The 27,408-nt window shown below is 46.0% G+C and overlaps 1 protein-coding gene across 1 annotated transcript in view; it reads left to right on the top strand.

Annotated features, from left to right (window-relative positions):
- The window catches only part of AK7 (adenylate kinase 7), a 76,838-nt gene that overhangs the window by 7,122 nt on the left and 42,308 nt on the right, over positions 1–27,408 (top strand). Inside the window, exons 3-4 of the mRNA XM_044231240.1 lie at positions 4,177–4,285; positions 15,238–15,332. Coding sequence (XP_044087175.1) covers positions 4,177–4,285; positions 15,238–15,332 — 204 coding nt within the window. The remainder of the gene's footprint in view (positions 1–4,176; positions 4,286–15,237; positions 15,333–27,408) is intronic.

The following is a 27,408-nucleotide window of genomic DNA, read 5'->3' as shown; positions in this document are numbered from 1 at the left end:
TTGAGGAGTTCATTATAGATCCTGGATATCAACCTTTTGTCTGTACTGTCATTTGCAAATATCTTCTCCCATTCCGTGGGTTGCCTCTTTGTTTTTTTGACTGTTTCCTTTGCTGTGCAGAAGCTTTTGATTTTGATGAAGTCCCAGAAGTTTATTTTCGCTTTTGTTTCCTTTGGCTTTGGAGACGTATCTTGAAAGAAGTTGCTGTGGCTGATATCAAAGAGATTACTGCCTATGTTCTCCTCTAAGATTCTGATGGATTCCTGCCTCACACTGAGGTCTTTTATCCATTTTATCCATTTTGAGTTGATCTTTGTGTATGGTGTAAGAGAATGGTCGAGTTTCATTCTTCTACATATAGCTGTCCAGTTTTCCCAGCACCATTTATTAAAGAGACTGTCTTTTTTCCACTGTATATTTTTTCCTGTTTTGTCAAAGATTAATTGACCATAGAGTTGAGGGTCCATATCAGGGCTCTCTACTCTGTTCCACTGGTCTATGTGTCTGTTTTTATGTCAGTACCATGCTGTTTTGGTGATCACAGCTTGGGTATTTACCCCAAAGATACAGATGTCGTGAAAAGAAGGGCTATCTGTACCCCAATGTTTATAGCAGCAATGGCCACAGTCGCCAAACTATGGAAAGAACCAAGATGCCCTTCAACGGATGAATGGATAAGGAAGATGTGGTCCATATGCACTATGGAGTATTATGCCTCCATCAGAAAGGATGAATACCCAACTTTTGTAGCAACATGGATGGGACTGGAAGAGATGATGCTGAGTGAAATAAGTCAAGCAGAGAGAGTCAATTATCATATGGTTTCACTTATTTGTGGAGCATAACAAATAGCATGGAGGACAAGGGGCATTAGAGAGGAGTAGGGAATTTGGGTAAATTGGAAGGGGAGGTGAACCATGAGAGACTATGGACTCTGAAAAACAGTCTGAGGGGTTTGAAGTGGCGGGGGGGTGGGAGGTTGGGGTACCAGGTGGTGGGTATTATAGAGGGCACGGCTTGCATGGAGCACTGGGTGTGGTGAAAAAATAATGAATACTGTTTTTCTGAAAATAAATAAATTGGAAAAAAAAAAAAAACCGCCTGCTTCCCTTTTCCGTTGTCGCTCCTTTCTCTTCCCAGAAGCGCCCGTTGTTAGTTAGATGAGTCCTTCGAATGTGCTTGTTTAACTATAAACCTGATCCTCCTTCTTGCTTGTCTGCAAGACGGGATTCACGTTTGACCTTCATCAATCCTTCTGTTGGCTCTTGTTCTATCTAATAAGTGAGACTGTGGAGTTGCTCGTGGCCACAGTCCTTTTCGACTGTTGTCCCTGCTCCCAATCTCTGGCAGCTGACTTGTTTGTGCCTCATGCTTCTCTGGTCGCCGACTGGAAGTGGCGCAGGATCTATGGTTTCAGTACGCATCTGGTCAGTGCTGGCAGCCTCGCTCCCCGGGTCTTCAGGGAGGTCTCCCGACAACACTGGCGCCAGCCGTCCGAGTCTTGTTACTAAGTGTAAGTTGAGGTCAGTGGGTTGTCAGTATGAATACCCAGTTCCCGGGACAGGATTCTACAGATAAGCAAGTGAAGGGGAGGGGGGAGCTTCAAGAATGGAGAAGAGAAAAACGTGTTCAGTTTAAAGTCAAGACTTACCAAAGCATTAGCGTGTCCATCTGAATTGCCACCCATCTTTACGTTTCTGTAGCAGTTTTACTGCTTCCCCTGTGACCCATGCTACTCAACCCTCATCCTGGATATTTATGTACTTCTGAGAGGGGTGTCCCTCTCATCACCCCGCCTGTTGCTCTTCAGGCCCTACCTGCAGCTTTGAAGACACCACACCGTGCAACAGCCTTTCCTCTTCCAACCCACCCAGTCCTATTTATCCATCAGGGTTTGACTCAGGATGCCACCTCCTCCAGGAAGCTCTCAGTGATTTCTACTTCTACACTCCTTGTTTCAATACTGAGCTCTTCTCTTGTACTCCCATAGCATCTTTACCTGCCTACATCATCACACTTGTCACACTTTATGGTTATTGTCTGTCTCTTGTGGGTGGCCCAGACTATGGCTCTCACCCCCTTGAGAACAGACACCTCACTTTTTCTCCTGCTCATTTGTGCATCTTTGGCCCCAAGCACATCGACTGGCAGAAAGTAGCCCTCAGTAAACACTTGTGAAATGAATGAATGAGTCCCCTCCTGCCCTCTGAGGGAACTTTCTCCACCACTTACCCGTTTTCACACACTCCAGGGGCTTTGCTCACCACCAGCTTCTTTCTTTCCATCTACCCACATACTTCACACTCCCATTCCAAGAGTCAAAAACACCACATGTGGCCTCCCTGCTGGCTACCGTCCTCTTTCTCTGGCCCTAGCCCCAGGCCACCACTGCTACATTCGCCAGCCTCACTCCTGCATTCATGGCCCGTGAGTCCCACCATCCAGAAGGTGCCCCCACCACATCACAGGAAATGCCTGGCGAGTGTCACCAAGGAGCTCGAAATTCCCAAAGTCCTGTCTTCCCTGGTTTCTCGGGAGTCAGTCTCCTTCCTCCTTCCTCAGCCTTCATAACCTGGCTTCTCTTGTGCATCTGAGGCTCCCTTTAAATGCGGTTTTCCCCAGAGCCCCCTCCTTTCTTCTAATGAATGTCCTTCCTCACTCTCATCCAGACCTGTGGCTTCAGCTCCCCAACAGAAACCAATGTCTTTCACATCTGCCACCAGCCCTGTTGACATCCAAATCCAACTGCCCTATAGTGACCACCCCTGCCCCCAGAAAGCCCTGACGGCACATCTGAATCAATATGCCCCAAATTAAATTTACCATGCTCCTCTGCAAAACCCCTCTGTCTTTTAGACTCTTCATTTTTATTAAGAACCCTGCTCTCTGCGTCAGTCTGGGCTGTTCAGGTCTGTAAGCACTAGGGAAATGTGGCAACGCAAACTGGCTTAATAAATAAGGAAATTCTTCAGTTTATCTGGCTGGCAGTCTCTTAAAGAAGATGCAGTTTCAGGGCTGGCGTGATCCAGAGGCTGCTGTTGCTTTTCCTGCCCCTTCCTGGGCTCTGCCTCCCCTTGAGGGTGATTTCATTCTCAGGCTGGCAGGAAGGAGGCAACAGTCTGGAGCCTCACAGTCACAAACAGCAATGTTTATAGCCTCCAGACTATGGGACATGCATGTCTGTTGTTTAAACCACTCAATGTGTGACCCTAAGTGATAGCAGCTCTCGGAAATGAGTACCGGGGGACTCCAAGGGCCTTAGGGAACCAGGCTGGGAAAACTAGCTGGCTGTGCTGCGGGTTTTAATGGGAGCATGAACCCTGCCAGGGTCCTCTCTCTCTCTGGAAAGGCATTCACTTTGCTTCTGTTCTTTAACCAAGTTATGTGGTAAGAGGTCACGTCTGGTCTGAAATGTGAGCTCTTTGGCCCTTTAATGCAAGTGGTCAAGGAACAGGGGGGAGTATCTGATTCTCAGGATAACTGGTCTAACAGCCAATGGAAATCCTGATTTGGAAATGCAGGGTCCTCTGATGGTTATCATAATACCCGCCCACTGTAGGGCACTCCTAGGAAACATACCAACATCCACACAGGAAGGAATAACTATTTCAAACATGGTGATCACCAAAGTTACTTTGTCTAATGTAAGAATTTTATATTTTTACCCATTAAAAGTTTCTGTATTTTTTAAAATATTCCCAACTGTCAGCTGTAATAAGGCACCTTACATCTACAAAGAGGACCGATTAATTCCATCTTGAGGATTCTGAAACAATCTGCATTAATCACTCATCAACACTTGTGAGTAGCTCATGATATATAATGGCTTGAATAATCTCGCACAGAGTTGGAGTTAATTTCAAATGCCTCACACATTTTCTTTCAGTGTGTTGTAATTCTTCCCTTCTGAATCGGGGTGTAAACAGCATGCAGAAATAGTACCTAAGATCATTATGCAATTTTTTAATCATCTGTTCCCAGCTATTTTTCATAAACTTATTTGTTACTTGGAAACTACACACAGAAGAGAGCCAAAATTTCATTTTAAATAGACATCCTGCAAATGTTTCCTGTAGGACACTTCATCCGCAGTACATCTAATTTGGAAATTATCATTCCGGCTAAATATGAAGGTTAGCTCCTTTCCACAAATGACTCTCAATTCTCTTTTTTCAGACCATCTCTCGAGAAGACCTTCTCATGCGCCTCCTGGAGTGTGACGTCATTATTTATAACATCTCCGAGAACGCGCCGCAAGCGGAGGAGGCCATCTGGGCAGTCTCCGGTCAGTGAAGCAGTCTCTTCTCTCCAGGGAAACTACTCTCGTGCAAAGTCCTTGCCCTCAGAGCTGTCTAATGACCACGAGGCAAATTACGACCATGGGAAAACCGATCTGAAACTTCCCTAAAACATGAAATGAAGTTAGGCTAATGAAGATGCCTTTGGGTCGTGTTAGAGATAAGCTGGGGCATAGGAAAACCTTCAAGAGTTGATGTGAGCGAAAACCAATTCACGAGAGCTTGCCATGTGGGAAGCAGTTAGGAGCGCTGCACGGACAGGAGGCAGGGCAAAGACTGACCCGGCAAAGGCAGAGCAAAGCAAGCAAATGATTTGATTGGCTATAGGTTAGGCATGGCCTGACCTGGAAGAGCCCAGTTAGCTGTCATGATGGGTCGTCCTCAGGTTTTGATTTCCTAACCTTGCGGCAGTTGTAGACCTAGGCTATGGTTTGCTTATGGGGACTGCTGTGACCTTAGACCCACCTGAGACTCAATGACCCCGTTTCTGAATGAATTAAACAAAAGAATAGAATATTGTTACTCGTGAAAAGAAAGGAAACGGTAACTTTGAAGATTCAACCTATATTCATGCTTAAGGAGGTGGGGTTGAACGCATTGGGAACATACAAAAATGAATGAGACAAAGATTATACCCGCGAGGTCCCTGGAGTCCCATGGGAGAGCCAAGGCATATGGGAGGGACTTCACTGCGGGACAGAGAATCGCACCTTCTCAAGAAAGGCATCACGAGAGGGATGGGTCTTTAAGAGGAGAGGACTTATTTCTGTGAGGATTTGATTCAATTTAAAAAATGTCCCCTGATAGTAAGGGTCAGTGAGGCCTCGGGGAGAGTGCTGCGTTTTTCCAATGCTTTCATAACTGTAATGAACTCTAAGGGCCGCAAGTCTCAGAGAACAAGGTGATGTCTAACAGTTTGGTGCTGTTATGAGTCATCTCTTGATTAAGTTGGGAGCAAAGGAGAAAACATATCAGCTTATTCAAATCACCACCACAGACTAGCAGGACAGCCAAAAGACACAGCACACCTTCTATTTCAATATTTTATACACATCAGTATTTTCATTTCAGGCAGATTAGGTCAGAGGTCAGCAAACTTTTTCTGTAAAGGGCCAAAGAGTAAGTATTTTTGGCTGTTGGAGCCAACTACTGTGCTGCTATGGTGAGAACACAGCCATAGACAATATGTAATATGTATGTGATGGGCTGGGTTCCAATAAAAATTTATTTATAAGATGAGGCACTATTTGCCAACCCTTGAGTGCGATCAACAGCAAAATGATATATTGGGTTAAGTTCAAATAAAGGGAGTGGAAACCCCGGTGACTCAGATGATTAAGCCTCTGCCTTAAGCTCAGGTCATGATCCTGGGGTCCTGGGATTGAGTCCCACATTGGACTCCCTGCTCAGCAAGGAGTTTGCTTCTCCCTCTGCCTCCTGCTCCCCCTGCTTGTGCTCTCTCTCTCTCTGTGTTGAATAAATAAATAAAATCTTTAAAAAAAAATTAAGGTAATGCAGCTTCAGGAATGCCTGTACCATACTCAGGTAAATAATGGAAAAGGACTATCTGTGGATGTGTGGGATTCCTTGGGAGCTTGCAATGTTTGATTTCTTTATTCTGACTTTGTGCCTCCATTTCATTCAGTGAGAAACAAATCAAAAGCATGAACATTGTATCATCTTTTAAAGCAGAGCTTTTTTGAAAAGCCTACTTTCTGCATTTTGCCCCTTTGCAAATATTTACTGATGATGTATAATGGCACCTTCTAAAATAATTGCACTTATATTTGATTGCAGTGCAATCAGAGCTAACTAACATTTGTTGAGTCTTATTTCGTGTCAGGCTTTGAAAATTGATTTTTCTATATAATGCATACTTGCAATGTTTAATTTTTTTTTCTGAAATTACCCCAGACATGTTTTGAAAATTAAAAAGCACAGTAGGGCTGGGGCATCTGGGTGGCGCAGTCGGTTAGGCATCTGAGTCTTCGTTTCAGCTCAGGTCGTGATCTCAGGGTTGTGAGATCTAGCCCCGCATTGGGCAAACACACAGGGCAGAGTCACTTTCAGACTCTCTCCCTCTCTCTCTGCCCTTCCCGCATGAGCGCTCACTCCCTAAATTAAATAAATAAATCTTAAAATAAAGTAAAGTTAAAAAAAAAAAAAAAAAGCACAGTAAGGGGACACCTGGGTGGCTCAGTGGGTTAAAGCCTCTGCGTTCAGCTCGGGTCATGATCCCAGGGTCCTGGGATGGAGCCCCCGCATCAGGCTCTCTGCTCCAGCCTGCTTCCTCCTCTCTCTCTGCCTGCCTCTCTGCCTACTTGTGATCTCTCTCTGTCGAATAGATAAATAAAATCTTTAAAAAAAAAAAAAAAAAGCACAGTAAGACTTAGAATAAAAAGCTACGATTCCGGGGCACCTGGGTGGCTCAGTGGGTTAAAGCCTCTGCCTTCGGCTCGGGTCATGATCCCAGGGTCCTGGGATCGAGCCCTACATCGGGTTCTCTGCTCATCAGGGAGCCTGCTTCCTCCTCTCTGCCTGCCTCTCTGCCTACTTGTGATCTCTGTCTGTCAAATAAATAAATAAAATCTAAAAAAAAAAAAGCTACAATTCCTTGCATTTCCCTTCCACTCCATCCCTATGCCCCCAAAGGAACCTCGTTTACCCCACTTGTACTTTTTTTTTAATTAACATATAATGTATTATTTGCTTCAGGGGTACAGGTCTGTGAATCATCAGGCTTACGCAATTCACCGCACTCATCATAGCACAGACCCTTTCCAGTGTCCATCACCAGCCACCCCAACCCTCCCCTCCCACCCCCCAGCAATGCTCAGTTTGTTTCTGAGATTAAGAGTCTCTTCTGGTTTGTCTCCCTCCTGATCCCATCTTGTTTCATTTTTTTCCCTCCCTACCCCCCAAACCTCTCACCCTGCCTCTCAAATGCCTCATATCAGAGAGATCATATGATAATTGTCTTTCTCTGATTGACTTATTTCGCTTAGCATAATAACCTCTAGTTCCATCCACATCATTGCAAATGGCAAGATTTCATTTCTTTGATGGTTGCTAATATTCCATTGTCTATACACACCACATCTTTATCCATTCATCTGCTGATGGACATCTAGGTTCTTTCCATAGTTTGGCTATTGTGGACATTGCTGCTATAAACATTCAGATGCACGTGCCCCTTCAGATCACTACGTTTGTATCTTTAGGGTAAGTACCCAGTAGTGTGATCACTGGGTCCTAGGGTAACCCTAGTTTCTTTTCTTTTTTTTTTTTTAAAGATTTTATTTATTTGTCAGAGAGAAGGAGAGAGAGAGCACACAAGCAGGCAGAGAGTCAGGCAGAGATGGAGAGAGAAGCAGGCTCCCTCCTGAGCAAGGAGCCCGATACGGGACTCAATCCCAGGACCCTGGGATCATGACCTGAGCTGAAGGCAGAGGCTTAATTCACTGAGCCACCTGGGCATCCCAGGGTAGCTCTATTTTCAACTTTTTGAGGAACCTCCGTACTGTTTTCCAGAGTGGCTGCACCAGCTCAGGACTGCCTTTGCTGTGCCCCCAAGTGCCGCCTTTTGACAGCGCATGGGAGAAGAACGAGGAACAAATGAGTCAGTTGTAAGAGGATGGGAGATGGGGACGACAGTAGAAAAGACGGTCGCCCCGAACAACTCCTCAGTCTCATATTTATTAGAAAGTGAGTAACAATCAGGGGCGCCTGGGTGGCTCAGTGGGTTAAGCCGCTGCCTTCGGCTCAGGTCATGATCTCAGGGTCCTCGGATTGAGTCCCGTGTCGGGCTCTCTGCTCAGCAGGGAGCCTGTTTCCTCCTCTCTCTCTCTGCCTGCCTCTCTGCCTACTTGTAATCTTTCTCTGTCAAATAAATAAATAAAATCTTTAAAAAAATATTAAAAAAAAAAAAGAAAGTGAGTAACAATCAACAAAGCCAGAGGAGATTGATTACACATTGACCATGAGTCTTGTACATACGTGAGAAGAAAGGCAAAACATGTCTGGTCATGCAGTGCGTGACCTACAGTGAGCAAGCCCAAGCGAAAGGATCGTCTGACTAACTGCTGGTGCTCTCCAGGGAAGAGGAGACAATGGAAAAATGAAGCAGGCGGCATCCCCCCCTAGCGGGCCGGGCATCCCCAGCTGCTTGGCTTTAAAGACGTCCTACAAGGACGTCCTCCCCCAGAGGCCTGTTGCCAGTACATGTTTTTCTTAAGGCTATATCTAAGCATGCTTGGTAACTAGTATATTTTCTCCTAAGTTACATTTTAAGCAGTACATTGTTAGGAGGGATGGTTACAACAAAGATTTTGGACAGTTCTGCTTGAATTTTCATTTGTTTCCATGAATTTTTTCAATTCTTCTTTTTATTTTATTTTTTTTATTATTATTTTTTATTTTTTTTAAAGATTTTTATTTATTTATCAGAGAGAGAGGGGGGAGAGAACGAGCACAGGCAGACAGAATGGCAGGCAGAGGGAGAAGCAGGCTGCCTGCCAAGCAAGGAGCCCGATGTGGGACTCGATCCCAGGACGCTGGGATCATGACCTGAGCCGAAGGCAGCTGCTTAACCAACTGAGCCACCCAGGCGTCCCTCAATTCTTCTTTAATTTCCTCATTGACCCATTCATTCTTTAGTGGGATGCTCTCTAGCCACCATGTATTTGAGTTCTTTCCAACTTTCCTCTTGTGGTTGAGTTCTAGCTTCAGAGCACTGTGGTCTGAAAATATGCAGGGAATGATCCCAATCTTTTGGTACTGGTTGAGACCTGATTTGTGACCCAGGATGTGATCTATTTTGGAGAATGTTCCATGTGCACAGAGAAGACTGTGTGTTATGTTGCTTTGGGATGGAATGTTCTGAGTATATCTATGATGTCCATCTGGTCCGGTGTGTCATTTAATGCCTTTATTTCCTATTGATCTTTGGCTTGGATGATCTGTCCATTTCAGTGAGGGAGGTGTTAAAGTCCCTTACTATTATTGTATTATTGTCAATGTGTTTCTTTGATTTTGTTATTAATTGGTTTATATAGTTGGTTACTCCCATGTTAGAGGCATAGATATATAAAATTGTTAGATCTTCTTGTTGGACAGAGCCTTTGATTATGATATAGTGTCCCTCCTCATCTCTTATTATGGTCTTGAGCTTAAAATCTAATTTATCTGGTTGAAGGATTGCCACCCCAGCTCTCTTTTGATGTTCATTAGCATGGTAAATTGTTTTCCAGCTCCTGACTTTAAATATGGAGGTGTCTTTGGGTCTAAAATGACTTCCTTGCAGACAGCATATTGATGGGTTTTTTTTTTTAAAGATTTTATTTATTTATGTGACAGACAGAGATTACAAGCAGGCAGAGAGGCAGGCAGAGAGAGGGGAGGAAGCAGGCTCCCCGCTGAGCAGAGAGCCCGATGTGGGGCTCGATCCCAGGACTCTGAGATCATGACCTGAGCCGAAGGCAGCGGCTTAACCCACTGAGCCACCCAGGCGTCCCCTGGGTTTTGTTTTTTTATCCATTCTGATACCCTTGTCTTTTGATTGGGGCATTTAGCCCATTTACACTCAGGGTAACTATTGAAAGATATGAATTTAGTGCCATTGTATTGCCTGTAAGGTGACTGTTACTGTATACTGTCTCTGTTCCTTTCTGGTCTGTTACTTTTAGGCTCTCTCCTTGCTTAGAGGACCCCATTCAGTATTTCCTGTAGCACTGGTTTGGTGTTTTCAATTTATTTTGGGTTTTGTTTGTCCTAGAAGCTTTTTATCTCTCCTTCTATTTTCAATGACAGCCTAGCTGGATGTAGTATTCTTGGCTGTGTATTTTTGTCATTTAGTACTCTGAATATATCATGGCAGTCCTTTCTGGCCTGCCAGGTCTCTGTGGATAGGTCTGCTGCCAATCTAATATTTCTACCATTGTATGTTACAGACTTCTTGTCCTGAGCTGCTTTCAGGATTTTCTCTTTGTCACTGAGACTTGTATGTTTTACTATTAAATGACAGGGTGTTGACCTATTTTTATTGATTTTGAGGGGGATTCTCTGTGCCTTCTGGATTTTGATGCTTGTTCCCATCACAAAATAGGGAAATTCTCTGTATAATTTGCTCCAATATACCTTCTGCCCCTCTCTCCCTTTCTTCTTCTTCTGGGATCCCAATTATTATAATATTGTTTCATCTTATGGTATCACTTATCTCTCGAATTCTCTGCTCATGGTCCAGTAGTTGTTTGTCTCTCTTTTCCTCGGGTTCTGTATTCTCCATCATTTGGTCTTCTATATCACTAATTCTCTCTTCTGCCTCATTTATCCTAGCAGTAAGAGCCTCCATTCTTGGTTGTGCCTCATTAATAGCTTTTTTGATTCATCTTGGTTAGATTTTAGTTCTTTTATTTCTCCAGAAAGGGATCTTATTTCTGCAGAAAGGGATTCTCTAGTACCTTCCATGCTTTTTTGAGCCCAGCTGGCACTTTGATACTCATCATTCTGAACTCTAGTTCTGACATCTTACTAATGCCTGTATTGATTAGGTCCCTTGCCATCGTACTGCCTCTTGTTCCTTTTTTTTGTGATGAGTTTTTTCACCTTGTCATTTTATCCAGATAAGAATAGATGAATGAGGGGCTCCTGGGTGGCTCAGTGGGTTAAAACCTCTGCCTTCGGCTCAAGTCATGATCTCAGGGTCCTGGGATTGAGCCCCGCATCGGGCTCTCTGCTCAGCAGGAAGCCTGCTTCCTCCTCTCTCTCTACCTGCCTCTCTGTCTACTTGTGATCTGTCTGTCAAATAAATAAATAAAATCTTTACCAAAAAAAAAAAAATAGATGAATGAGAGAGCAAACTACCAAAAGGGTAATGACATGAGAAAGATATACACCAACCAAACCAGAAGAGACTTGAAACTGGGGGGAGAAGAAAGGAGAAAAAGGGAAAAAGAAAAAAAAAAATATATATATATATATATTAGATTGGTTAATAGAACAGAGCCACACACTTGATTTTGGATGTATTTTAGTCTCTTAGAAGGAACTACCTCTGAAAATTTTAAAGAAAGAAAAACATAAGTATACAAAAATAAGTGTAAACATGATGAAGGGATGGAATATGACTGTAAAGATGAAAATTTAAAAAGATTCTAAAAAAGGAATTGAATTGATAAGATAAGAAGTTGGTTGAAAAAAGAAAACAAAAAAAGAGGAAAGACTGTGATCAGGCTGGAGACTAGAATAAAGCCATGGGATAGATTTAGGGTATATTTTCATCTTTTAGAAGAAATTGTATCCCAAAATTTTAAAGAAAGAAAAACCTATTTGTATACAAAATAATAAGGTTAAATACAATGAAGGGATAGATAATGACTATAACAATGAAAATTTAAAAAGAATTTTTTAAAAAGGTATTGATAAAATAGTTTAAAAATGTTAAAAAATGTTAAAATAGGAAAGAGGAGAAAATTTTGAAAATAGAATAAGAAAAAATTTTTTAAAAATTTAACTTTAGAAGACTAAAGGATTGTGGGTAAAAAAACCATGAATTCTCCGTGTTGCTTTCTCCTAGCTGTGGAGTTGGGCAGTTCTCATTGATCGGTGAACTTGGTCTTGGCTGGATGTTCTTGCTAATCTTCTGGGGGAGGCGGCCTCTTGCCCTGATTCTCAAATGTCTTTGCCCGAGGCAGAATAGCAGCGCCCTTGCCAGGGGCCAGGCTAAGTGATCTGCTCCAGTCCGTGCTCGGGAGCTTTTGTTCCCTGATCGCTCTCCGTACCACGTTGGAGGACGGGAATGAAAATGGCGGCCACCCCGTCTTCCGCCTGGAGGAGCCGGGAGCTGGGGGCCCCACCCCACCTCAGAGAAAAGCAGTCAGTCCCTTCGTCTCCCGGGTCTCCCGCTGCGCTCCCTGCTCACCCGGCCTGGGACCGAGCGTTTCTGTCTCTGGCGCAGAGCCCCGTTTGGAGTCTCTAAACCCAGCAGATTCCTGCAGTGTATTCCGGCACCACTGCGCTGGGGGAGGAAGGTGAGTTTCCCGGATGTGCCAGGTGTGGTCCCTGCTTGGAGAGCAGTGTCCCGGCTGTGCCATGGACCATGGCTTAAGGTAACCCCGAGCTGAGAGCCCTTCCTCCTCTCTCTGTAGCCGGGGTCCCCGCTCGGATACCTGGGGGCTCTGACACACTCAGACACCCCCGATCCTTCTGTGATCCTTCTGCGGGTCCTGAGACCACACTGTCCCCGTGAGGGCTCCACCCCCGCTTAGCCTCTGGAGCGACATCCCTCAGTGGAGCAGGCTTCTAGAAGTTCTGATTTTGTGCTCCATTGCTCCGCCGCTTGCCGGGAGCCGCCCCCCCCCCCACGGTCTATCTTCCCGTGGATTCGGATTCACTTCTCCACACGTCCTGCGTTCCAGAAGGTGGTTGCTTTTCTGTTCCTGGAATTGCTGCTCTTCCTCTCTTCCATCTCCTGCTGGGTCTGTAGCTGTTCGGAATGGTTTGATGACTGTCTAGCCGAACTCCTGAGACCCCATGATCTGTAGATCTCCTGTTCCTCCACCATCTTCCCCCTCCCCCAACTTGTACTTTTTAATGTCTAAACATCCTTGCACGGATGGATGTCCTTTGATTATGAATTTGAGATAATAGCCACTGCCCTCCTGCTGTGACAGAGGGAGCACAATGGTTTCCCAGACTTTGACAACGGTTTCTCCTTTTATGAGCTTTAAAATGGAGTGGGTTTTACTGTCTCCTTCATTCTAATGAAGACCTTTAAATAATGAAGAAGATTTTACCTCTCTATTTGGGTGAAAGGTTGTAACTGTCTTACCTCATTTTGGAGAAGCAGAGTGTTGGTGTCTGTGAGAAAGTACAGTTAGAGGCCTTCAGCTGCCGTCAGGGTCACCTGGGGGGTGGGGCATGGGCTTGGTGGGGCTTTGAGAATTTTGTTCTTTTACCTGAGGTGCACAATCTTAGATTGGGAGTATGGTTTCTGTTTGGGGCTTTTTCTTGCATATTTTTTTGTTGTGGTGGGTTTTTTCTTTAAAGATTTTTATATATTTATTTGAGATAGAGCAGGCATGAGAGAGGGCACGAGAAGGGGTGAGGGGGGCAGAGGGAGAGGGAGAAGCAGGCTCTTCACTGAACAGAGAGCCTGATACGGAGCCCAGGGTTCCATCCCAGGACCCTGAGATCAGGATCTGAGCCAAGGCAGGTGCTTAACTGACTGAGCGACCCAGGTGTCCCCTGTTGTGGGTTTGTTTTTGTTTTGTGTTTTTTGCAAAGGGTAATTCTTACTTCTTTTTTTTTTTTTAAAGATTTTATTTATTTATTTGACAGAGAGAGATTACAAGTAGGCAGAGAGGCAGGCAGAGAGAGAGAGAGAGAGGAAAGCAGGCTCTCCGCTCAGCAGAGAGCCCGATGCGGGACTCGATCCCAGGACCCTGGGATCATGACCTGAGCCGAAGGCAGCGGCTTAACCCACTGAGCCACCCAGGTGCCCCTAATTCTTACTTCTTAATAATGTTTTATTAAGTAATTTTAAAAATTTTTACTAGAAAAGGATTCTCCTACCTTGTTCTTCACAGATACTCTCCAAGGAAGGCAAGATGACCCAGAAGAAGGGAACAAAGTGTTAGGAATGGGAGAAACCATTTGCATATGAGGATAAAATGTGCTTGTTCACAAGTGAACAAGGAGATTATTTTAGACCCATTAAAATGATCACAAATGAAAGGATAACCCACTTTGAAGAGCTCTAAGTGGGCCGAGCAGTCACTAACTAGGTCACAAACCAGTTTGAGGCATCGTGGAGCCAACAGGGTAAAAGGGCAGAATGAAATGGAAGAGGCCATTTTTGTTAACAGAATGAAAATGGCACTAAAATGAACGCTTCCGTTGGAGATGAACACGTGGACATCGTCTTCTCAGGCTGAATTCAGTAATGCCTTCGTACCTCAGGGTCGGCCTCCACACGTTCATTAGATTCAGAGGATCATCAGCCTTTTATTGTCTTGCTTCTTCAGGGAATTAGCTCCTGAGACTAAAAATGCACCATGACAACCGTGTCACTTAGCTCCTCTGACAATTTAATTAGACTTCCCTTTAGATTTTTTTTTTCTGGAAAATTATACATCGTGAAAAATATTTTAATGGAATCACATGCCGAAAGTATTTAAGGAGAGTGAATGCTTCAGTGTGTGGAGAACCCCCCCCCTCCCCCTCCCCCGGGAGGCAACAAACCCTTTAGAAATCCAGTGTTCATCCTTCCATCCACCACTGTTTTAGATTCTGATCCCTATGGAATGTTCATCATCAGCCATTCCCGCCATACCCAAGGTCCTCCGGCCACGGCCCACACCGCCCACTGCATGGGCTGTCCCCGCAACCCCCAGAACTGCTTTAGGTGAAATCGTAATGGGGTCTTACCTTTGGATTTGGGGCCTTCGCAGCCCCAGCCCCAACCTTGCTAGGCCCCCCTGCTTCGTTCTCCATGCAGCCGGCTGGCTGTCGGGCATAGCAGGAGAGCTCAGCATTTGCAACCAGATTGCCTGGATTGGACTGTGTCCCCCATCTCTCCTCCGTAACTCTGGGCAAACTACACCCCAGTTCCTGGTCTGTAAAACAGAGATAATAGTAGTACATATCTCACAGTGGTAAGGAGGCAAGAAAAGCCATGAACTGTTCTAGTCCATACCAGCGAGGATCAGGACGCCCACCGGCCCACTGCTATGGCCCAGGAGGCAAGAAGGAGGGTTAAACCTGGGAGCTGGGCTCAGTAGAGTTTGGGTGGCTGGGGGGAGAATGCCAGGAACCACAAGGGCAGGGGGACTGTCCAGGGAAGCACAGAGGTGACACCCATCTTAATTTCAAGTCCCACACGTGATGGGGAAAGTGAGGTCTTTGGGGACCCGAATAACTGCTCCACTTTTTGGCCCTACAGCCCTGAATGAAGAAGTCAGCCACTTTGAGAAGCGCAAGGTATTTATTTTAGTCTCCACCGTGATGACTTGGGCACGATCCAAACCCCTGGACCCTGTAAGTAGCGCATTAGCGTTTCCTTCTTTGTTTCTAAATAAAGATTTATTTATTTAGTTGAGAGAGAGAGAGAGAGAAGGGAGAGGGGCTGAAAGAGAATCCCAAGGACACTCCCGGCTGAACGAGGAGCCCAACGTGGGGCTCGATCCTGGGACCCGAAATCATGACCTGAGCCGAATTCAAGAGTTGGAGGCTCAACCAGCAGAGCCACGCAGGTGCCCCTGCACTAGCCTTGCCTTTGTGCATCCTTCCACGCTTGATACCTTGTGATCTGTGTGTGGAGAGGACGTTCTGCGGTGCACCGTGTGGTCTTTCCCTCCTGAATTCTACCCCATAATGAGCGCTGAACAGGAATCACTGACTCTAAGCACACTCAATTCTAAGGGCCCTCCCTGTGTTACGTGCCACTTGGGAAGGAAAAGATAAATGATACCAATTAAGCTGAAACCATGCTTACTTATCACTTAGACTTCATTTCTTTTCTTTTCTTTTTTTTTTAAAGATTTTTTTATTTATTTGACAGATCACAAGTAGGCAGAGAAGCAGGCAGAGAGAGAAAGAGGAGGAGGAGGAGGCAGGCTCCCTGCTGAGTAGAGAGCCCGATGTGAGGCTCGATCCCAGGACCCTGGGATCATGACCTGAGCCGAAGGCAGAGGCTTTAACCACTGAGCCACCCAGGCACCCTAGACTTCATTTCTGAAAAAGCTCTCTTTTAGCTGTACTGAGACCTCTATTCCTGTCCTACACCTTCTCGTGCAGAGAGAAAAAGGAACATGGATGCCCCATACAGTTGTTTTGGGAGCCCCCAAAGCCCTTCATCTTCAGAGGCCAGGTGGGTGACTCATCCGTACCTCCTGTCTTTGTCCACACAGTAAGGCAGTATGCACGCTGCCTCAGGTCATTTCCTTCCTTTTCCATGTGGGCTTACACTCGGTCTTTCCATGTTGGCTTTCTCTATGGATCTCAGATGTACCTTGGCCATTCTGCCCCAGTGTCTTTGTACCTGTGAACTGAATCACAGTGTGATCCTGTGAAAGACATTTAGAAAGGCAGTTCAGTGAACAGATGTAGTGCCTCCTTCCATTGGAAGGGATGACAGAATCAGTCATGCTCAAGGTCAACCAGGTGCCAGCAAGGACAGCCTCAACACTTTCTGGCTGAGCACCGCTGTAAGAAGACACTGACCGCAAGACCCATCCCAACTTCAGAGATCAGAATGTGGGAGGGAAATGCAATATCCTAGAATCAATGGAATATGTTACTTATAACGAGGAGATATGGAGGGACTTATCATACATTGCGTCAAAGGCCATTTGTTTCTTTCATTGTCTTTCCCTTGGTGAACTGGGAGTTCGTTGAGATTGGAGAGCTGTTTTCTGTCCTTTTCTTGTAAAGGTCACTTGCCCACTCCCTTCCGGTTGCCCTCACGTCAAAGACATAGCCAGTCATTTGACTCCTGTTCTGGTTCCTGCAGACCATCCAGTGAAGTGTCTGCTACAAAACAATTGTTGGTCTCTTGACTGGCTGCTGGCCTGCCAGAGTGTGCTTGCTCCTTCACTTATAAACTAACTTATACTGAATTGAGCAAAATGGGAATGTATTGGCTCATAAGTGAGAAGTCCAAAGGTGGACTGCAGGCACAGCTGGACCTAGAAGCTCAAACAATGTCCTCATAGCTCACTGTTCTCTTTCTGTCATCTGTTGCTTCTTTCCTCCTGGGTAAGCGTCATTCTCAGGTAGGCTCCCCGTCCTGCTGGCCCCCAACAGCTCCCGGGCTTACATCTCCAGAACTTCAGTTGCCTTTTCCACTTTGCTCATGTCCCACCCCAGGACTGGAATGTGCTGTGTGTCTAAGTCTTGGGGTCTAAGCTTGAACCAGGCACTGCAGCCAGGGGAACACAGAGCTCAGGCTGGCCAGGCCTGGGCTTATATACTCACTTCTAGATGTGGGGAGGATCAGCCCCCAAACTACATGCTCTGATGGTGGAGAAGACATGGGTCCCCCAAGAAAATTGAGGAAGATGGCTGCTGTGTTAGCACCTGTGTCCTATGGCAAGTCCATATCCTCTCACTGTGGTTGTAACTTGTATTTCCTCAACAGCTCATGATGGCTTGAAGTGAGGCTTACGAAGGTATAACCTACATAGAGTTCAGGTAGTTCTACATAGAGTTCTGGATAGTTCTATGAGCTTTGAAAAGTGCATACGATTGTGTAGCCACTACAGCAGTCAAAACAGAACCAGTTTTGGGGGGGTTTCTACCACCCCCCAAAATTCTCTACCCCATACCACACAAAAACTCAGTTCCAGATGGTCACATAATTAAAAGTAAAAACCAACACTCTTTCATTTTTTTAAGAAAAATTAATAGAACTTACAGGGGAAGAGTTCTTAGACAGGACTCAGCAATGCTAAATGCCCCAAAATGAATAAATCCAACTGCTGTGGAATGAAGGAGGTATTTATGGATGAAATGATGCCGTGTGTGAGATTTATCTTTGAAATCACCCAGGGGATGAGGAGGTAGATGCCGGGCAGAGAGGAAACCAGGTTCCGCTGTGCAGGAACCCGAATCAAATCACGTGGAACCATCACACAAACCCAATGCGAAGGATGTTCTATGAAATAACTAGCTCATAAGCTTTTAAAATGGCAGTAAAAGGCAGAAAACCAGACCTCTGCTCCAAGTAAAGATGAACAAGACATGGCAGTTCCGGGCCAGACGTGATCTTGGACTGGACCTCTGCTGGGGAAGAGACGCTAAAAAGGACATCCCTGGGACAGTCGACAACGCTGGAGCATGGACTGTCAATGGGATAAAATTATGTATATCAGTATTAAATTTCCTGAATTTTATCACCATGCTGTGGTTTCCTAGGAAGACGTGCTTAGGAGACGCTCACTGAAAAGTTCAGAGAGTATGTGTACAGTGTATGCAGCCTGCTCTCAAATGGTTCAGAAGAAAGAAATGATACATGTATGCTGTGTGGAAATACAATTAGAAACAATGTCTTCACCCAACCAGGAAAATCCCTCCACAAGGGAGCAGAGAAAGAAAACAAATTTATTACCTAAAAAGCATGAAAACGGAATGTCATGCACGTCACGGGCAATCCGCTAAGAGATGGCACAGACAGAGGGGAACCCCCCTCTGTCGGTAGCCAAGCAGGTTCCACCCGTTGCCTGCATGTTTCCCGATAACAATAACTAGTTCTTGAGAAAGGGGACTTGACCGCACAATCTGTCACAGGTTCACCTAGTAATTTGGGTGGCCATCTGGGTTAGCTAATTGGCTTCATCCAGAGGAAAAACAGATCTTTCATACCTTTATGGCAGGAGGGAGTTCTGCAACTGAGAGCAAGGGGTGCGGCAAAGTCAGGCTCCTACCTTCCCACAGAAACTAGAAGACAGAGGTGCTCTCTCCCTTGATGTTTCTATTTCAAAGAGGTATCTCCCAGGTCCTTCAGAAAGGCCTTTCCTCGTTTGGAAGCTGCTAAGAGGCTTATTTGGCTTCTAAAAAAAATTCACATACTTGGGTTACCTGGGTGGCTCAGTTGGTTAAGCGTCTGCCTTTGGCTCAGGCCATGATCCCAGGGTCTTGGGATGGAGCCCTGCGTTGGGCTCCCTGCTCAATGGCGGATCGGCTTTTCTCTCTCTCTCTCCCTCTGCTGCTCCCCCTGCTCGTGCACGTGTGCGCTCTCTCTCTCTGACACATAAATAAATAAAATCTTAAAAAAAAAAAAAACAAACGCACACTCGCACACTTGGGGTGCCTGGGTGTGTCGGTTAAGTGTCTGACTCTTGATTTCAGCTCAGTAGAGTTCGCTTGAGATTTTCTCTGTCTCCCTTTGCTCCTTCCTCCCCCCACCTCCCCTGTGGGCTCATGGGCTTGCTCGCTCTCCCTCTCAAATAAATCAATTAATTAAATCTTTCTTTTTTTTTAAAGATTTTATTTATTTATTTGACAGAGAGAAATCACAAGTAGATGGAGAGGCAAGCAGAGAGAGAGAGAGAGAGAGAGAGAGAGAGAGAGAAGCAGGCCCCCTGCTGAGCAGAGAGCCCGATGCGGGACTCGATCCCAGGACCCTGAGATCATGACCTGAGCCGAAGGCAGCAGCTTAACCCACTGAGCCACCCAGGCGCCCCTAAATCTTTTTTTTTAAAACCACATACATTTCAAAGCGACAGAGAAAGGACTTACAGACTTTTTTTCAAAGTATAATGCTCTAAGGAAAAGGATGGGAGAGAAGCCTCTTGCCTCGTTGTCAACAGGAAGAATGAAGCTTCTTGTTTTTAATTTTTATTTGCCCATAAAATGTTCATACAAATAGAAAGAGAGAGACAATGAGAAAACAATGTGATAATTTTTTTTAATTAGTGGACCTGAGGGGGGAAAAATGTATAGGAGTTCTCCATATTGTTTTTGTAAACTTTCCTTAAATGTGAGATTATGTCGGTGTAGCAGCTCACAAATAAGTAAAATGCAGTAGAATCACCCTGGGAGCAGAAGAAAGCCAGGTGGGATTTCAGTTTTCCCTGTTTTGGGTTTTTTTAAGATGTATTTATTTTAGCTTTATTTTATTTATTTTAGCTGGGGGTGGGGGGAGCAGTGGAAGAGGGAGAGAGAGAGAGAATGTCATGCAGACCCTGAGTGCAGAGGTGACTGACTGCATCACCCAGGTGTCCCTCGGTTTCTCCCGTTTGAGGCACAGTTGCATTACCCGAGTCTAGGGTGTTTGTGCAAGTCACAGGTGACTTGTGATTATGAGTTGAGCTCGGCCAGATCTGTAAGGGCAGGACGTCGGGGGACCTGGGAAGTGGGAGGCCCTGCAAACGCGCTGTCTGTGCTGCCCAGCCGCGCGCCACCATTGAAGAAGACCATTTGAATGCAACCCCTTAATGACTTCCTTTAAGGCCTATGACGGCCTCCTTGCCCAGTGATGTTTATCATCCCAGTTGTGGTTATGGTTGGAATAGGAAGTTGGAATATCTGTCCTCAGATCTGGTTCCCCCTTTTCTAGGGACAGAGAAGCAAACGGACAGACCAGGCTGCTGTGAAGGGCAGTTTGTCCCCCAAAAATCTAATTGACAGGTGTGGGGCACAGGAAGACTTTGGCATCAGTGGATATCAGGTTGCAAGTAACAGAATCTAGCTGGAGTTAGCTGACACAGAAAGAGGACGTTGTTGTAAAGATATAAGCAAGGTCTGCAAAAATCCACGGTCAGAGAGGCCACTGGGCATCAGCGATTGGGAAGCTGGGCACGCCCTGTGCACCTGTCCCCCTGCTCTTCCCTGCTTCTGGCTTCTTGTCGTCATCCCAGGAAATCTTAACGGCCAATCAAACCTGGTCCTAGAAGGTAGCGGTCATTAACAAGATACGTTAACCTGGAAAAAGTCATTGTGACCTCTTGACTTTAGGAAAGACAGATTTTCAGCTCTGTCACCATGAAAAATGGCTCACCAGCAGCCCTCCTGGGCCTCCCCAAGACACAATGTTCAGCTCTAACGCCACTTTTCAGTACAACGAGTTCCAGGACACTATGGAAGGGACTAGATTCCATGTTCTGGGTCAGTAAAAATCTGGATGAGCCTGGATTTTATCTTTGATGTCAGAAAACTGAGACATTTTCAGAGATGCCCTGGCAGGGTTGAGAGTCCAAAGAGGGCTCCCCACTTGTCCAGTGGTGAAGGGTGAGCATCACGAAAATAATTTCGCATGCTGGGCGTTTCCCCTCTGTCCTTGCAGATCCAGTCCCCACTTTTCTCGACCCTGCTGTGGCATCACGGGCTAGGTCAGCGGGCATGCTTGCCCTCTCCAGCCCACGGGGTTTGGCCAGTGGGGAGTTGGGTGAGAGGATGAGGGAAAGGAGAAGAGAGAGGTCCGCGTGCTTATCCTGCGAACCGGCAGGCTGAGCTCCTCAGCCAACATCACTGTGCCTCTTGGGCAGCCTGTCCCCTCTTCTCTAGACCCTAATGATCGCTGGCTTCCTCTCGGCTTTGGGATCTACGAGTGGTACAGAGCACCCCATTACTGACTCCAAGGTATTGGATTCCCCTTCACGCTGTCCACATCTTTGTTAATAATCCTGTTTTATGTCTTTTTTTAAGATCTTGTTTATTTATTTGTCAGAACAAGAGTGAGCACCAGCAGGGGGAGTGGCAGGAAAGTTGGGGGGGGGGGGGGAAGCAGACCTCCTGCTGAGCAAGAAGCCCGATGTGGGCTTCATCCTAGGAGCCTGGGAGGCAGGGACCTAACTGACTGAGCCACCCAGGCATCCCAATAATCCTGTTTTTTTTTTTTTAAGATTTTATTTATTTATTTGACAGACAGAGATCACAAGTAGGCAGAGAGGTAGGTAGAGAGAGAGAGAGGAGGAAGCAGGTTCCCCGCTGAGCAGAGAGCCCGATGCAGGGCTCAATCCCAGGACCCTGAGATCATGGCCTGAGCCGAAAGCAGAGGCTTTAACCCACTGAACCACCCAGGCACCCCCCAATAATCCTGTTTTTAAACTCTCCTCAAATTACCCACTTTGCCTGTACTTTTTATCCTGCTAAGACGCCACCTGACACATTGTGCTTAACTGAAGTCCACTGAGTTGGTGGAAAGCCACGACTTCATTATGCAACTCAAAAGAGAAAGGTGAGCGTGGATTGGTGTAGACGCTGCTGGTGCCCTGACAGCCACCCCACTCCCCTCTCTTCCTTTCTAGTGGAGTCCTGATTTGTTCAGTGGCTGAGCTACGCATGAGAGTCACAGAGTCACAGAAGGGGGATGCTATCCCCACCTCCAGGGAAATCCTTATGAATCCAAGTGAGCTGTGATGGTCCCATTCTTCTTGCGAACGATGGGCTAAGGGCAGGCATGCAAGCTAATTCCAGAATGCCAGAGAGTAACAGCCACCCCAAACATGTTGATGCTCTTAGCGGTGGTAAAAGTTTATTCCTTACTCATATGCAACATGGGACAGGGTTTTCTGATGAATGAGTAAGTGTCCTCCCAACTCTGCTTCGAGGCCCAGGCTCCTCCCACTGGATGGCTTGACCATCTTCCAGAGTGGCCTCCAGAGCCATTATGCAAATCTACATCAAGCCAGGGACCCCAGGTAGAAGGCACGGAAGATCATGCACAGGAAGCTTTCCAAGCCATGCGTGGAAGACGTGCATCCTTTCTTTAAATGCCTTTGACTAAAACCCCATCGCACGGCCAAACCCAACTGCAAGAGACCCGGGATATGTCATCTAGCTCTGTGCCTGGGAAATCAGCATGGCCCAGGATCTGGCACAGAGAGGAGTCCACCAGGAGACCTCTGTGAAGGGCTCATGCCTGCTTAGAAGATGCAGCCTTCTTCCCTCTGAAGATGTTGTCCACTCTGGACACGACGCTTGGAACTAATGGCTGCTGCCGGTCTTGCTAGGAGCCCGAAGAGGAAGGGCACGCCCTGAGGAAGCTAGAGCTGAGAGAGCATCAGAAGGGCAGAGAAGCCCATCGCATGGCACCTGGGGCCACCCTGGCTTTTTTGTGTCTTGTTTTGTTTTGTTTTAAGTGGGCTTCTCACCCAACACGGAGCCCACCATGGGCCTTGAACTCCTGACTGTGAGATCAAGACCGCAGCCGAGATCTAAGAGCCGAACACTTAACCACCTGAGCCATGTAGGTTGCCCTAGAGACACCCTATTTCTGAAAGTTATTTTGGGGACATAATGAATCTCATCAGGGTTGAGGCCATTTTTGAATTTGGTTTTCTGTTCCTTGAATCCAAAAGTATCCAAACAGATAGAAAACTGTATACAGGGCATTTATTCATTTTGGTTATTTTTATTTTTTTAATTTAATTTTTATTTTCATTTTTTTATTATGTTCAGGTAGACATCATATAGTACACTGTTAGTTTCTGATGTGTTCAATGATTCATTAGTTGCGTGTAACACCCAGTGCTGATCACAACACGTGTGCTCCTTAATACCCATCACCAGGTTACCCCATCCCCCACCCCCTGGCATTTTTTAATACACTAACTCATTTGTATTTGTTTTTAAAAGTGGGAGGATCTCAATATTTATGGGGCCTTTTTTTTTTTTTTAGTGTCTGTTTTATTTTTTAAGACTTTTTAATTTTTTTTTAATTTATTTACTTGAGAGAGAGAGTGAGGCAGAGGCAGAGGGAGAAGGAGAGAGGGACTCGATCCCAGGACCCTGGGATCATGACCTGAGCTGAAGGCAGATGCTTAAGTGGCTGAGCCACCCAGGCGCCCCTAGTATCTGCTTCAAAAATACAGCCATGTGTTTGTTTTTTACGTGTGAGTCAAGAGCGGAGACCATTACGCTAGCCAACAGCCCAGAGGAAAAAGGACAGATGTGCTGATAGTTACCAAGTAACCTAGTGGGAAGAGTCCGGCGGATGAGCCGCCCGAGCAAACACAGTGACCAGGGAGAAAGCGGGTCCAACACTGCGGTACAAGACAACAGATTTCAGCCAAACCGAGAGGGGGAGATCACTCTGCAGAGTCAGTTCTCCCCCTCCTGGAAGGAGGAAGCGTCTAAAGCAGCTCACTGACTGTGGTGAGATGTTAACAAGACCGGCAGAGTGTCCAGAAATGCCACCAGTCACCACCGTGTGACAACCAAAGGATAAAGGACACAAAGCCGACAAAAAGTCGACTCACCGTTTATTGGGAAAGCACAGATGCAAGTAGTCACAAGGAACCAAAACTTCTGCGAAAGATACAGGATCCAGCTATACTTCATTTGTCACCTGTTTGTAACAAGTGACATTCAAGGACTAGAGGGAACACAGCCCAGTGGCTGGTAACGAAGGTTCGTACGTGGTGTGCAAGCCAGGTTCCAACCAGGAATCAGGACGACAGCTCAGTCCCCGCAGCCTGGTCTGGTGGATGCGCGACAGTGCAGCTGGCCAGAGAGAGGGTGGGCTTCCTTTCCCATTGGTCCCCGTCTCACAATTTCGAGGAAGAGATTGACAGACTATCAAAACCTGAGGCCAGAGAACCAGAGCACCGGGGATGTGACTGTCTCTGATACGGCCATGAGGATGGAAGGAGAGGCAAATCCTAGAAGAGGGATGCTGGGCCCTGAGGGAGCCCAGGAGGGCCAGCCAGGCAGGCTGGTCACCCCATCGTGACAGCCAAGGCTCTGGAGTTGCCAGGACTCAAGTCTTCCAGAAGGCAAAGCCGGTTAGCCCGTTTCTAGACCCCAAGTAAGGATTATCAGATCTAGCAAATGCAAATACAGCATACTCACTTAAATTCGAATTTTAGAGAAACCGTGAATAATTTTTAGTGTAAGTATATCCCATGGGGGGTATTTAAGACCTACTTCAACACTAAAAAATTAGGCGTTCGTTTATCTGAAATTCAAATTTAGTTGGGTGTCCTGTATTTTTCTCAGGCAACCCTGTATGTGAGCCACTCGACATACTTGAGAGATCAGCTCATCCCGTAACGTACTCACTGCACATCTACCACAGACCCAGAGCTGAGGTGGGAGAGCTTGATCTTCTCCTTGGACACTGACCCTCTCCTGGTCTTCCTCCCCATGGTGATCGCACCATTCCGGCTGCCCCAGCCTCACTCCCTTCCACCCACCAGCCAGTCTGTCCAGACATTCTGGTACCTCAACATCCTGAATGAGACAGAATGCATCTTACTCTCTCCCTGTATCCATGGCGACGTTCTAGCCCAAGCCTCAGCCTTTCCCACTCCTCACTACGAAAGCACCCTGGTAACTGGTTCCTGCCATCCCCTCCTTTCAATCCAGTCTTCAAGGGAACATCCTAAGTGACCTATGAAAATATAATTCAGGTCTTCTTGCTTTAGTTTTGTTTAAAATGCTCAAAGCTGGGGCACCTGGGTGGCTCAGTCAGTCAAGCATCTGCCTTCGGCTCAGGTCATGATCCCAGGGTCCTGGGACAGAACCCCACATTGAGTTCCCTGCTCAGTGGGAAACCCGCTTGTCTTCCTCCTTCTGTCCCTCCCCCATCCCTGTATTCTCTCTATCAAATTAATGAATAAAGTCTTTTAAAAAATTAATAAATAAATAAAGATTAAAAAAAAATGTTCAAAACCCTTCGATGCCTTTTTATGCTCTTAGAATAAATCTAAATTTCTCGACATGGTCCATAAGCCCTGATCAATAGCCCTGGCTATTACTTGCATTGTCCAATACTGATTCCCAGCTTGGCCCTGGTCACTTGGGTCCTTCCTGCCAACAATTGTGCCCCCTCTAGGTCCTCATCATTGTGTTTCTGCTGTCTCTCTGATTCAGTCCATGTAAAGCCAAGACTCCAATGTTTTGGATCAGTTATCAAACTTGGACCACTGTGATGTGGTTGAAAGTTTCCTTACCGAACACTGTGCTTTAAAAATCCTCCTCCAGGGGTGCCTGGGTGGCTCAGTGGGTTAAGCCTCTGCCTTCAGCTCAGGTCATGATCTCAGGGTCCTGGGATCGAGCCCCACATCGGGCTCTCTGCTCGGCGGGGAGCCTGCTTCCCCTTCTCTCTCTGCCTACTTGTGATCTCTCTCTATCAAATAAATAAATAAAAATCTTAAAAAAAAAAATCCTCCTCCAGGCATGCCTGGGTGGCTCAGTGGGTTAAGCCTTTGCCTTTGGCTCCCATCATGGTCTCAGGGTCCTGGGATCGAGCCCCGCATTGGTCTCTCTGCTCGGCAGGGAGCCTGCTTCTTCCTCTCTCTCTGCCTGCCTCTCTGCCTACTTGTGATCTTTGTCTGTCATATAAATAAATAAATTCTTTAAAAAAAAAAATCCTCCTCCAACTACTAGGTTCTCTGTGTCTGAATGGGATCTGGGGAAGTCACTCTGTACCCTGAGTCTCAATTTCTTCCTTTGATTTTTGTGAAGTGTTCATTTCCTTGTTCTGGAAGGATCCTTCCATGGGTCCTCCCAGGATGGTGAGCTGTGGAGGGAACGAATGTGATGTGATGTGCTGCTCAGTGGACTGTGGAGAAATATTTTTCATCCCTGATTCCCAATGCAAATGATATTTCACCTTATCTGATAGATACTTACACATGGAATGCTCTTATTAACATGAGGTTGATTGGAGGGGAAAGGGCAACATGGAAAAGAAAAAAAAACCCACCCACAAGTTAGATTAAAACATGAAACTCTATATGTTGCAAAAGCTATTAAGAAATGGGTTATTTTATTTACCCAAAGGATACAAACAGAGTGATCCAGAGGGGCACATGCACCCCAGTGTTCCTAGCAGCAGTGCCCACAACAGTCACACTAAGGAAAGAGCCCAGATGTCTATCAGCAGATGAATGGATAAAGAAGATGTGGTGTATATACACAGTGGACTATTAGCCGTAAAAAAGAATGAAATCGTAACCATTAGCAACAACATGGATAGAACTAGAAAGTATTATGCTGAGCGAAATAAGTCAGTCAGAGAAAGACAATTACATGATCTCACTTCTTCTTTTTTTTTTTTTAAAGATTTTATTTATTTATTTGACAGACAGAGATCACAAGCAGGCAGAGAGGCAGGCAGAGAGAGAGAGAGGAGGAAGCAGGCTCCCCGCCAAGCAGAGAGCCCGATGCGGGGCTCGATCCCAGGACCCTGGGATCATGACCTGAGCCGAAGGCAGAGGCTTTAACCCACTGAGCCACCCAGGCGCCCCATGATCTCACTTCTATATGTGGAATTTAAGAGGCAGGACAGGATCACAGGAGAAGGGAGGGAAATCAAGAAAGACGAAATTGAAAAAAAAAAAAAAAAAAAAAGAAAGACGAAATTGGAGAGGGGAACAAACGGTGAGACTCTTAAACCTAGGAAACAAACTGGATTTGGGGGTGGGGGACAAGTGTGGGGGAGAGGGGTACCAGGCGATGGGCATTGAGGATGGTGTGTGATGTTATGAGCACTGGTTACGCCCCTGATGAATCCCCGCCCTCTACCTCTGAAACTAACAATCACTATGTTAATTGAATTTAAGTAAATTTAAAAAAATTTTTTTGAAAGTAACTTGGTATGTTTTTTTTTTTAAGATTTTGTTTGTTTATTTGACAGATGAGATCACAAGTAGGCAGAGAGGCAGGC

This window comes from Neovison vison, chromosome 13 (genome assembly GCF_020171115.1).
Source record: "Neovison vison isolate M4711 chromosome 13, ASM_NN_V1, whole genome shotgun sequence".
NCBI classification, from domain to species: domain Eukaryota; kingdom Metazoa; phylum Chordata; class Mammalia; order Carnivora; family Mustelidae; genus Neogale; species Neogale vison.
Note: the sequence above shows the minus strand (reverse complement) of the source record. Positions and strands in the feature narration are given on the sequence as shown.